Source organism: Varanus komodoensis, unplaced genomic scaffold, assembly GCF_004798865.1.
Source record: "Varanus komodoensis strain SLA01 unplaced genomic scaffold, ASM479886v1 scaffold17, whole genome shotgun sequence".
NCBI classification, from domain to species: Eukaryota; Metazoa; Chordata; class Lepidosauria; order Squamata; family Varanidae; genus Varanus; species Varanus komodoensis.
The window spans coordinates 11,768,659-11,782,034 of record NW_025335505.1 but is presented as its reverse complement, the minus strand read 5'-3'; the positions used below and the strand labels follow the sequence as shown (position 1 = coordinate 11,782,034).

At 42.6% G+C, this 13,376-nt stretch overlaps 1 protein-coding gene across 1 annotated transcript in view; it reads right to left on the bottom strand.

Moving 5' to 3' along the window:
* The window catches only part of GNAL (G protein subunit alpha L), a 141,043-nt gene extending 131,305 nt beyond the window's left edge, over nt 1-9,738 (bottom strand). Inside the window, exon 1 of the mRNA XM_044426439.1 lies at nt 9,210-9,738. Within this exon, the coding sequence (XP_044282374.1) occupies nt 9,210-9,738 (529 nt within the window). The remainder of the gene's footprint in view (nt 1-9,209) is intronic.
* Between the last annotated feature and the right edge of the window lie 3,638 nt (nt 9,739-13,376).

Here is a 13,376-nt window from a genome sequence, read left to right as displayed (position 1 = left end):
AGAAACATCCCCAACAGCGTTAGAATTTCCTCCTTGTACATTCATTTTATCGCTTTATGATGAACGAAGGAAGGGGCGCCACACCTAAATCAAGGGTATTCCTGACAGCCTCCCTTTATTGCCATTTTTGTTGCTACAGGGAAAGTATCAATTACTGATCTCCCTCTTTAATAATAATATGACACTTCTGTACTATAAAAATAATAAAAAAATAGCAAGCACAAAACAGTCAAAGCCACACCTCTGTGGAAACAGAAACTTAAATCTATATCAGTGTTGAGGCTGTTTAGGTATGAATACCCTATTGATTGCATCTCAGTCTGCCCATGCTCATCCAGCAGCAATAAAATGAACTGAACCTGCAAGCAGGTGATTTTTAATTATAGACACATCAGAGTTTAAATTACCCTTGATTCACCTGGTGGTCACAGGTGATTAGGAATCCTAGGCAAGCAAGTAAGAAGGTTGACAGAGAAGGGATGGATTGTTTCATCCCTCCATTTAAAAAAATTAAAATCCGGAGTAAGTGTGTTTGGTGGCAGGCAGGGCTGGGTGGGGTGAGACTCATTAGAGGCAAACATAACACACAGAAATAGTTCTCTCAACACTGTGCCACTGGTCATACTGAATGTGCCTCTGAATGGGCTGCCCCTGGGTTTGTCACCAGGATGCAGTTGCAAAAAGGTGCAGATTCCTTACCATTTTTATATGAGACTATTGAAAGCAACACACTGGGGTTCCATATGTTCCTTCCATTGTCTGTCTGTCCTGTTGTTAAAAACAGGTACAATGCTTACTCTTCCTATTCAACCTGACCATTATCAAACCATCCACATTTAGGATAACTAGAAATTCTGATATATCCAAAGACGTATGATCTTCACTCTTCTGGCCTTTTGATTGGTAGCTAGTCATACATCTTTAAAAAAATCAGATCGTAATGACCAAATGCATGGACTAGAAGCATGATGCTACACATCACTGAATTCAGTGGGATTTGCTCTCAGGTGGGCAAATATTGGATTGCAGTGGCAAAGACTTTTCAACATCATGCTGGTTCTGTAGAAACCTACACAGAATTGTTCTTTGCAGCCACTATACTATCATTTAAATCATCACTGGAGTGATATGCTTGCTATTGTTGCTATGTGCCATTGAGATGTTTCCAACTTATGGTGACCGTACAAATGAATACCCTCCAAAAAGACATGCCCTTGACCGTACTGCTCAGCTTTTGTAAACTCAAGGCTGTGACTTACGGAGTTGGTCCTTCTCATAGTTAGTCTTCCTCTTCTCCTTCTTCTGCCTTCAACTTGCCTTAGCACTGCTCTCTTCTCCAGTGAGTCCTGCCTTCTCATGAGGTGTCTAATGTACAATAGTTTCAGTTTTGTCATTTTTCCTTCCAGGGAAAGTTCAGTTTTCATTTGCTCTAGGACCCATGTGTTCTTTCTGTTGGTTCAGGGTAATCACAAAACTCTCCTCCTGCACCATGTTTCAAACACATAAATTTTCTTCCTGTCAACTTGCTTCACTGCCCAGCTTTCACACTCATACCTAGTGTTTGGGAATGCAATTTAGTATAGATGATCTTGGCCTTAGTCTCCAGTGAAACAACTTGATGATCTTTTCTAGCTTCTTCAATGGTTGCCATTCCAAGTCTCAGTCTTCTAATTTCTTGATGATGAACTGATGACTGAACCAAAATATGTAAAACATTCACATTTTCAGTTTTGCGATTCTTCTGTAGTCATGGTTTTAGCTATCTTAATGTTTAGTCCTGCTTTTGTACTTCCTTCTTTTACTTTTATCTGGACTTGTTTCACTTCATTACTTCTTCCTGCCAGTGATATGGTATCATCCAATACAGCTTGTCCATCTACTTCCAATTATGTCCATGTGCATAAGTAGTCCAATCAGTTTCGTGAACTATGTATTTGTGCTAAACAGATGGCTGGCTTCACAGAAGTCAATGAATCATTGTCCTACTTTCTGCCCAGTAGGCTAAATTCTCCCACAACATTTGTTTTCTACGAGGGGCGTTCAATGTATTCTTGGTATCAGGTTGATTTGCTATTGATGTGGGTAATTTGATTATTTCATCACCTAATGACACTATCTGAGGGTATGCATGCAAAATTTAAAATAAGTGTGATCATTAGTTCCCTAGTAATCCTCAGTGAAAGACAACCATGATGACTGACGCGACAAAGAAAATCGAGCACCGCGCTGTGATTAAGTTCCTTACAAAACAAGGAAAAAGTCAAAAAATCATTCACGAAGAGATGGTGGCCGTTTACCAGGACTCTGCACCTTCATTCTCTACTGTTCAAAAGTGGTCAAGTGAATTTAAAAGGGGCAGAGAAAGCATTGAAGACGACCCTCGCTCGGGCGGGCCAGTTACTGCCACTATGAAAGAAAATGTGAAAAAATTGAAACTTGTATTGGAAGATGCCCGAATAAAAATCAAAATGTTAGCAGAGATGACAAACCTACCCGTTGGTACCATGTTTACTATTTTTCATGACCATCTTAACCTTTCAAAGGTCTGTGCAAGATGAGTGCCGCGAATGCTCATGGAGCCTCAGAAACAAGTGCGAGTTGAGTGCTGCAGGGAGTTTTTAAGAGCTCTGTGGTAAAGATCCAGCGAGTATTTTTCGACTGGATTGTTACTGGAGATGAAACTTGGGTTCATCACTATGACCCTGAAAGTAAGCAGGAGTCCATGCAGTGGCATAAAAAGGGTGCTGACCCTCCAAAGAAATTCAAAGTCACTCCATCGGCCGGAAAAATCATGGCCACAGTGTTTTGGGACTCAAAGGGAATTTTATTGATCGAGTACATGAAAAAAGGTGAAACCATAAACGCAGCATCTTACGCAACCACTCTGCGTAATTTAAGAGAAGCAATTAAAGAAAAAAGGCAGGGAAAACTGACTGCAGGTGTGTTGCTTCTTCACAACAATGCACCCGTTCACACGGCATGTGTTTCGAAGGCTGCTGTGTGAGACTGTGGTCTTGAAGAAATAAACCATCCACCCTATAGCCCAGACCTGGCCCCCAGTGACTACTACCTAGTCCCGAATTTAAAAAAAAGATCTTCTTGGAAAGTGTTTTTCCGACGATGAAGAGCTCAAGGTGGCAATTAATGCACATTTTTTAGACAAGGAGGAAGGGTATTTTTACAGGGAGTTGAAAAGTTAATTTCTAGATGTAATAAGTGTATTGAAGTTATGGGGGATTACATTGAAAAATAAAAATTATTTCAATTTATTATTCCTTTTTCTTCATGCTGATACCAAGAATACATTGAACGCCCCTCGTACTTTTGCATTCCAGTCAGCTGCAATGATCAGCATGTCTTATCTAGGTATGTTTTCAATTTCCTCTTGGATGCTTGCATAGATGTTTTCACATTATTCTTCTTCAGCATCTGTTGGTGAAGCATAGACTTGAATGATGGTTATATTGCTAGCTTTCCCACAAATTCTGAGTGATATGATTCAGTCAAATGTCTCATTATAACCCCTTCTTGTGCTACATCTTACCTCAGTATTAGAGCCTCTCCATTTCTTCTGAATTTGTTATTTTTAGTTATTTCTAGAGGAAAACACTTGTTGATTGTCATATGTGTTGTGCAGCATTGATTCAGCCACTAGACTTCCTTTCCGCTTGGACCTCATAGCAACATTAGTGACATCACTGTTCAGTCTGACATTTGTACTTGCCCAGTATCTGGGTTTTGTTGCATGTTGCATGTTGATTGTTTATTGCTTTTATTATTGTTATGCACTTTAACAAGCAACTTTCTCTGGTTTTCAGTTTGCAATTCAATTTACCTTCTCAGATTTTGTTTTCACAAATGCACTGCTGCTAGTCTACCACTTTTAATGCACTATCAAGAGATTACTGTATCATGGTTTTGGGGTCAAAGGTAGCCCATAAAACAACTACTACAACACTGCATTTATAACCCACATTTTTTCCTTTTGTGAGAAACCCAAGGTGGCTTATACAGCTCCATTTTATCCTTACAAAAACAACCCTGTGGGGTAGTTTGAGCTCAAGTTTGTGACTGGCCCAAAGTCAACCAGTCAACTTCATGGCTGAGTGGGAACTATAATACAGATCCCCCATGTCCCCATTCCAAGTTTAAACACCACACCACAGTGGTCCTCTAAAATAAAACACTTTAAGCACAGTGCCAAATTTAAATTTAAAAAGGGGTGTTGATTCAGAACTTTCCTTTTCCATAAAACAATATAAATATTAAGTAATTATTGGGTTCATTAGTATCCCAAAAGAGAACATCTGTAACTCCTATAAGAATGAGGTGTGTAATCTGACTCCAGTTTCAGAATATCTTTTGTCAGGAATACACAGATTTAACCATTTTTCTGTTTTAAATACTTTAAATCTGTTTCTCAGGACACATGGCCCACGCATGATGTCTTACAGGTTTATTGCCATTGTATTGCCTTCAGAGGTAATACGATGCCCCTTCTCTTGATGTCTGAAGTTGAAGGTGCAAACAGTTCAGAAGCTGCCTGTCATGATATCTCATGCAAGTTGACTATTTCTCTAGGTTCAGTCCATGGCTACATATTGATGCATATCTCAAAAACAATGCAATGGTAGAAGCGATGGTGGAAACATTTCCTGAATGCAGTTATGCTTAGATTATTTTCCTACCAAAGTCAGGAGGCAACCTCGGCTGTTTCCTCTACAGCAACTTCCACTTTCTGAAACTCTCTTCCAGAGAGTCAAAAGACCCTTCAGAACTGTTTGGGAAGTTGGCAGTGAAGGTGAAGGGGAGGGGAAATAAACAAAAATAACCTTTTTTTTCCCCTTTCCAGTAAGATCCTTCCAGTGGATCAAAGTCCTTTCATTCGGATGGAAGGAGCCTTTCCATTTCTGGATTGAAAAATGGATGTTTTTTGCATTAATTCTCTCTAAAATTATACAACCATGTATTTCTATGAATGTTTAGTAAGCTGAGTGGATCATATTTCCTATACTGTTTATTTAGTACTGCAGTCTAATAGTGCAATCCCATACATGTCTATTCATAAATAAGTGATCCACTGAAAATAATAATGGTCTCCTCTGAATAGACATGCATGTCATTACACCTTTAATACAGTTGTTTCATATCAATATTTAGTTTTTTTCTAAAGCCAGGACTTTAAATCTATACATGATTTTTATAAAATACTAGTGTATGATATGCAAAAAGTAAATAGCTAAACTATATTTAATTTTACATTAAAATCCTTGGATAACATGCATGCATGTCAGGAAATTAACTTATTGATGGCGTGCAGTATAACGTAATCCATCTCTGTACAAAAAGTGCAGGTCCACTTTAGAAAGTGGCTTGCATGGAAAAGGTTAATTAAAAGCTCCATCAGAAGTGTTTACAACGGCACCCAATGAACAAAGACAATATAATTCAAACAATAAATGACTTGCCAGATATATATAGGACCAAAGGGCAACTAAAGCAGCCATCACAGACAACAATAAGCAAAGCAATAAATGCTTCATGCTTGTCTTATCCCATCTGTTCCTCAGTAGATCATAATCTCAAGCTCACACTATCACATGTTAACATTTTATTTGCATTCTACCTTCCAAAAATGTAGAAAATGAATTACACTATACGCTTTTCTCAGAATATCTGTTGCCATGTCTCTAGATGACAAGAAAGTCAACAAAGCAAATTCAGCTATTTTAGTGCCATTCCTTACGCAGCCAAAACAGCAGCACCCATGACCATGAAGGGGATATTGACAGCCTCATAGGAACTTCAAGTTTTGTAGACCGCCCCCCACCAGGTCAACTCACCCAATGTAAACCATCATGGAAAATTAGGAATATGAGGGAATGGAATGAAAGATCATGGGCAGGAGATTGCATTGCATCCATCTGATCTAGGCCCCACCTGTGAGGTACTAAAATGAACTAACACCACATAATGAACCAACTTATTTCGGTGTGAGTAATAAAGGCTATGAATAATCCACAGAGAAACCCTTGGCAAGGTTACCCAGAAGCAGATTCCATAATGTACAGTGAGGCACAGTGTTTACAACCACTTCCTAAAGAATAACAGATAAGTAGCTGGATCGGGAAATGTATGTTCCACTGAATATCCAATAGCTGTGAATTGCTGAAAGTCTCAAGTGAATGTTTTTAAATGTCTGAAAAAAGGCACAAATTCCTCTAAATTTATTTATTATTTATGTAATTTCTGTTCTGCCAACAGTTGAAGCTCTCTGGGTCGTTGGGCATACACAGCCTCATTTTGCTGACTGCCAGCATTTACCAACATACTTCTGAGTTTTCCAAGGGTGACATGTTTCAGGGCTATCAACATTCACATGTGAATGTCAACATCTATCAGGTATCAGTCATTATCAAGAATACAACCTTCCCCAACTGGTGCCCTCCACACATGCTAGAGTATAATTCCCATCATTTTTACCTGCTATAACATACGGAGTTGCTAAAACAAAGCAGATGTCACTGGATCTACTAGAATGAAATCTGCACAGGGCTGGCGTCAAAATCACCATGTCCATCAGTCTTTCCACAGACAGACCCTCTTAAAGATGATCCCAGGTACACTGAATAACAATGCACCACAAAGAGCAAATGCATTCCAGGCAGCTGCCCACAGAGCGAATGACTACAATGTTTCAAAAGCAGATTATCTAAACAATGCATTATTTGGCTTCTAAATATAGAGGATCACTAACCTATTTGATCAGAAAAGGGATACTTTTCAAATATTTACACAGTGACCCCCAAGCTTAAACAAACTCATTTATCTTAACATAAGACATTTTCCATATAAAAACATATTATAGTCACCCTCAGGAGATTACATACTACTGATTCCTCAGGAAGCAAAAGCCTATATCCAGGGTAGCAGCAGCAAATGTGTTTCAAATGTAAGAGAAATCCAAGATGAATCCAGATGCCAATGTATACTAAACTACAATATTTAAAGGTTGTGGCACCCAGCAGACCCTTTTTGGCTCCAGATTTACTATTATTCTACCAGGCAGTGAAAAAAGAATAATCCAATTCTGTAAGATTGCCTTGGGACTTCCGAATTCCATTGCTCTCCCTACAATTTTCCAGTGTCATCTCCAGTTTCTTTCCTGTATCCAATGCTTCCTCCCACTAATTCGCTGTTCCTCCTAAGTCCTCCACATAGAAACACGGCGCTCAGAATACGTGTGTTACTAGTGCTAACAGCCTTCCACCTGGGAAAGTCCACAGTGGTCACATAATGCATTCTATGGGCACCTGGATGTCCTGGCGCAATACACAGTGTGGCATAAACGTGCCAGTGGGATGAAGGCAAGGGGCTTGCTGTGTGGCTGATTGTCTCGATGAGGCAATCCGTTATGCCGGATACATCACTTACACGTTCTCCGCTCTCTACAACAAGAAAGCAGTCATCTCATTGCTTAGTTCGTTTCGCTTTCACCACATACTTACACCAGTTTAAACAGCATAACACTTTGAAATTATTTCCATTCCAATACACATTTTTTGATTACCAGCTAATAGGCACTATTGATATGCCAGAATCATCCAGCCAATAATGACCTATAGAATTCTATATGTTTAGAATTGATACTGATTTTGGCAATCACCTTTGGCACCTTCACAAATAAAAACATTTTTAACTGGTCAATTTCCTCCTTAACACTTATGAGAGAATCTATGGGTATATATAAATAATGCTGGATAAAGGAAATAAAGTAGTGTACAGACTAGAGATTTCTGAACAGGGTAAAGGATTTCTGACAACACAATGTGAAAAAGAACAAACCAGATACACTTGAGTACAGTTTATTTCTTCAGGGAAATACCATGCTTCACTTAACCATCCCTACAGGATTCACACTGTAAAAGTAACAGTTATAATGAGGTTCCTAGAGAGAACTAATAATTATTAACATAAAAGAATCAACACATGAATTGCACTTCATGGAAAAAGAGCTATTTTTTGCCATTCTGAAATATTGTATTTATAAATGATTAACTGGTAGCCTCTCCCAACTCTATTTCCTTCTGCCAAGGCCCGCGCCGATGCCAAACTTAAATGATTCACAAAATATTGTGCTTTGTTTATGGCTTAAGTTTTCATCACAATATATGAAGATCAAGGGATGAAAAAAATCTTTAAGTCAAGATTCTCTGCAACTCCAAAGGGATTTCATTTTATTCTGTGTGATGCAAATAGGGCTGATGCTACCTTAATCTCTTCTAGGTTACACTGGATTACTGCTCTTGATATCAGCAATCCTGCAAGCCATCTTGCATAGATTCTCAAGTTCATTTCAATCCCCTACACTTTCATAACCCCTTAAATATTACCAGTGAAATATAACTGCTTTAATTCTTCTATAAGGGTTCATCAACTCATCTTTCCATTACTGCCTAGCCCATTGTCTTCTATTTCCACTGGCTCACTCATGAGTCACAAAATCATACCACTGCTTCTCAAAAGTCATTAGCCATTGCATCCAGCAGCAAAAGGAATGGTATTTATTAAGAAGCTTTAAGCTACAAATTCATTATCACCTATTTTTGCATCCTCAAAATGCCACTACAAGTACACTTTTATTTTTGCGCAGCAACGCAGCCACGCATGTTAAGAGTCAGGGAAAAAATCCTTTCTTTTCCGCTCTGGGGGCATTAGCCTTCTGTTCAACCTTGTAATAATCGCTTTCGTATCTGCAGAAAAGTGATGAAGGTAGGTCATTCGGAGGAGAGAAGTGATGGGAACGGGAAATCCGGATGACCAGGGATGGGGCGAGGAAGGGCTGAGTACATGGGCGGGGGGGGGGGGGCAGAGTTGGATGTACACAAGCAAAATAGGAGTAAAGGGGCTGTGAGCATTCAAGACAGTTACAAGAAGGGATGTGTAAATACTGAGAAGGAACTCTGCTTCAGGAGGAGGTGGTAGGAAGGAGCTGTCGGGAAGCCCAGGGGAGACATCCCTTTGTTCCTGACCACCACCCTCTCCTGGAGCAGCACCCCCAACCGATGATGGCTCTCTCTCTCTCTCTCTCTCTCTCTCTCTCTCTCTCTCTCTCTCTCTCTCTCTCGTCATGTGGCCGTCCCTGGAGGTAGGCAGCGAGCGCCACCTGTGCGCCGAGGCGAGGCGAGGCAGGGCGGGGTGGTACGTACCCAGCAGCAGCAGGCGGTGCGTCTGCTTGTACTCCCGCTTCTGCTCCTTGAGCGCCCGGTCGATGCTCTTGCTGACCCGCCTCGCCTCCTTCTCCGCCTCCCGCTCCTCCAGGCGCGCCTTTTCCCAGGGTCTCTGCAGCGCCAGAGGCTGCGGCTTGGCCGGCGGCTCCCTCGCCGCGCTCTCCCGGGGAGCCGCCCCGGTGCCCCCTCCGTTCTGCAGGAGCAGCAGCGGCCCGTCCGGCTCCCCCGCACGCGGCTTTGCGCTGCAGCCCTCCGCCTCGCCGCCGCCGCCGCCGCCGCCGCCTTTGCCCGTGCTTCTTCCTTTCGCTGCTCCGGCCTGGGCACAGGGCGGCGGCGGCGGCGGGTGCGCTCGGGCCGAGGACTCCGCCGCGGGCGGCGGCGGCGGCGGCTGTGCCTCGGTCTCTGCGGCGCTGGCGCTGGCGCTGGAGAGGGACCCCCCGCCGCCGCCGCCGCCTGCTGTGCCGGGCTCGCCGAAGAGCCGCGGGCGCAGGCTGTAGCAGAGCCCCATCTCTGGCTGCCCTGCGGGGACGGGCGCGCCGCCGGCCGTGCGCGCGGGCTGGCGAGCGCGGACTCAGCGCCCGCCGCCGTCCCCGCGCGTCAGGGCCGCGGAGGGCGCGCCCTGCAGCCCCTCCTCACGGCCCCGCCGCTGCCGCCGGGCCATGGTGCATCTTGCTCCCCTCCGCCCCGCTCTCGCGTCGCCGGCGCGTCCTGCTCGGGGCAAGCGGCGGCGGGCGGGCGGGCGGCTGCTTGCCTCGGATCACCTGACGCGGACCCGCCACAGCCGTCGAGTCCACCTTACCGTAAATACCCCAGCGCAAGCCCACCGCGCAGCTCCCGGTTACCGCAGAATTGGAAGGGGGCCAAGGCGCGCGCTCGGGCGCGCGCGCGCACACAGCCCCCGGTCCCTCGCTTTGGTCACGGAGGGCTGACCGTCAACACACCGCGGCGGGCAGCGCTGTATTCACACACACAGACAGAGCTGCCCTTAAAAAAAAACCTGGCTACTTGAGACACAAGCGGGAGCAACCTGGTCTTTCCTCTTCCTATTGTACTCAGAGGTGTTTCCTCCTCCGCTGTGAAGATGGCAATCCCAATGCTGACACCGAAACCACATTCAGCTTTACTGCTGTGGCGTGCGGCCGTCCTCACCATCGCCCTGCACCCAGTGCCACAGAGAGTTTTGTTGATTGCCTCAGCCATGCCTGGCTTGGCACATGAGGACTGCTAGCTACATAAGCCACAGTCTGGCTTTTTGATTTCCCCTCTCTTCCAGCACAGTGGCAGCATGCATGATGCCTTGCATGTGGCACCGCTCTTAAAGTGCCACTGATCGGTGGCAGTTGGTTACACTGCTAACTATGGACATTGGATACTTTGGGCAGGTCACTGACTCTCTGCTTCACCTACTTCTCAGACTCCTGAAAACAGAAGGACCGCCATGGAAGTCATCTCAGGTTCCTTGCAAAAGGAAAAGCAGTGAGAGGCATATATACTCTCAATATACTCTTAAATAAATTTTCATGTATCTCAGACATGCAACTTGCTATTCTACCATCACAAAGACACATTCTAGTTGCTATTTTGGACACTTCTCTTCCTTTGGAAAGAATGCATGCCTGCATCAAGTTTTCTCCCTGGAGAAGCCACATGCATTTGCTGCAGGTTATATTGCTGGGTAGCTTAAGCAGGGATGGGGGACATTCTGTCTGCAACTACCAGCAACCCTAATCATTGGCCATGGTAGATGTTCCACCACCATCCAAAGAGGTGCATATTCCTCACCCCACCTAGAGATTTCCTCTCTTCTTGCCCCATTTGGGAGGAAGCCCAAGAGTACTCAAAAGAAGCTCCACCAGATGGCATTGAGGGGGATAGAATTAGGATGCCTTCACTGCAATCTCTGCTGCAGGGAGGCTGAACAACATCCTGTGCTTGGACTGACATTAAAGCACTTTAATTCTAGTTTTCCTTAGGGAACTTGGTAGCAGAAATGCTATTCTGGTCAAAATATTTAAATTTCATATATGGGTTTATTTTCTAGAAATAATGAATCCTTACTGATCATGAAGAAGTATGTTCCAGCTTGTATGCTTCAGTTCTAATAGGTAAATTCTACAACCTTTCAAGAATTTTAATAAAAACTATATTGAAATTACAGTAATCTTTGCTGACTGTCTCCAATGATCAGTATTTTATAAAAGAATGACTATGCATTCCTATTAGAGACAGTTCTCCATAACCCAAATACTCTGAAAACAATGTCCACTTATTAAGGTAAGTTAGAAAATATACTGGCATGGATTGGGAATGCTAAATATTTTTGTTTACACAGATAATTTAGACAAAAAGATGATTCATCAAAGATTGGTCCAGACATATTTTATCAGGATGTACCATGTGGAAATTACATTAAATCCTATGAAGGTCAACAGCTCAAAAGCTGCAGTTAAACTGAGGAAACAGTAAATGGCAGAAAAATGAGCATGGGAAATGAATGATAATTGATGTAAATGTAAGAGAAAGCAATAATTGACAATATAATGTTGCACAAATAATGTGAAAAGTTTCAAAAGGTATAATATTTATCCAAACATGAGCTGCCAAACCAATGTTGTTAATAGTAATAAATAAAAATAAAACTGGTCCTGAAGTTTCACTCCTAAAAATGAAAACTTACTTAAAATCACATGCACTGCATATCTTGCACTCATAATGAATAAATACACTTCTTTCTAACTGTTCTTCTGTTCCTGGTTTCTCCTCATGTACAATGTTTCAGGGGAATGAAATATCAGAGATAATAGACTTTCAAGGTTTCCAGTTAATTTTATTTCCTTTCTGCTTCTCTATGTCTTGTGGAAACCAGTGCCCAAACTCTCCAACATATAGATAATTGCAAGAAACTTTATCTCTTTTTTTAATAGGTATACATAAGTAATGTTACTAACATTGAGTTCTTTTAACTGGTTTGGACTGCCATCCGAAGCACACTTGTTTTTGGAAATACAGTAGGCACATGTGCTTTTACTGCGTAGCTTAATAAAAATAAGGAGGAGATTTGAGAGAGGTCTTTAACACCTCTTATCATATAGAGAAAGTGGATACTATAATCTCTCGTCTTTCTAGAACCTGGTCTTGTCCAATGAAGCTGAACAGTGGGAGATTCAGGATAAATGTTCACATAGAGCACAACTAAACCATGGAATTTGCTACCGCAAGAGACAGTGATGAACATCAACTTGGATTGCTTTAAAAGGGGGTTAGACAAATAAATGGAGGATGAGGCTATCAAGTAGCTATTGCCAGTTTTCGGAAAAGCAAGTGGGTGCCAGTGTGGAATAGTGGTTAAGAACGTGCAACTGGGATTGGGGTTCTAGTCCCTGCTGAGACACGTGGGTGCCTTTGGGCTGGTCCCAGACTGTCAGCCCAACCTACCTCACAGGGCTGTTGTGGGAATAAGATGGAAAGCAGCAGCAGGAGAATGATGTAAGCCACTTTGAATTCTTTAATAAGAAAATGGGAAAAGGGTGGGTTATAAATCAGATAAATATATAAATAAATCGTTGTACTACTTGCAGGCTTCCTATAGGTATCTGGCTGACCACTGTATGGACCAAATGCTGGGCTAGTGAGGCCTTTGCTCAGATTCAGTGTGGCTCTTCTAATATTCTTACAGAACACACAACACATTTTGTGTGTGCGTTGTGTGAATCATGAGCACAATCCAACAATCTGAGTGAAGTATAGCAACTAATTCTGTGTTTAAGTTCAATTTCTTCCATGAAGACTAAAACATGCTTAATTTCTTTGGATTGTGCTTCAGGAGAATCTGAGTACTCTATGACAAGAGTGTCTTATCCTCCCTCACCCCTGTAGTATGGGAAAAACATTGGCTTGGAAATGCCATTACTCCAAGGATGATAGAAATAGATTTGCAGGTGAGGACTGTTAATTCCTCCCTATTAGTGAAGACAGTGGTGAACACCAACCGGTCATGACTTATCCTTTCTTGAAAGTCAAATGGAGTACAGCCAAGAGGGGAATTCCACTGGAGTATGCAAAATGAAAAGGACAAGCAGGAGGTAGCAACAGTCAGCAAGGGGCATTTATGGGCACTGGAATTCCAAAATGCTATGTTTTCACTTT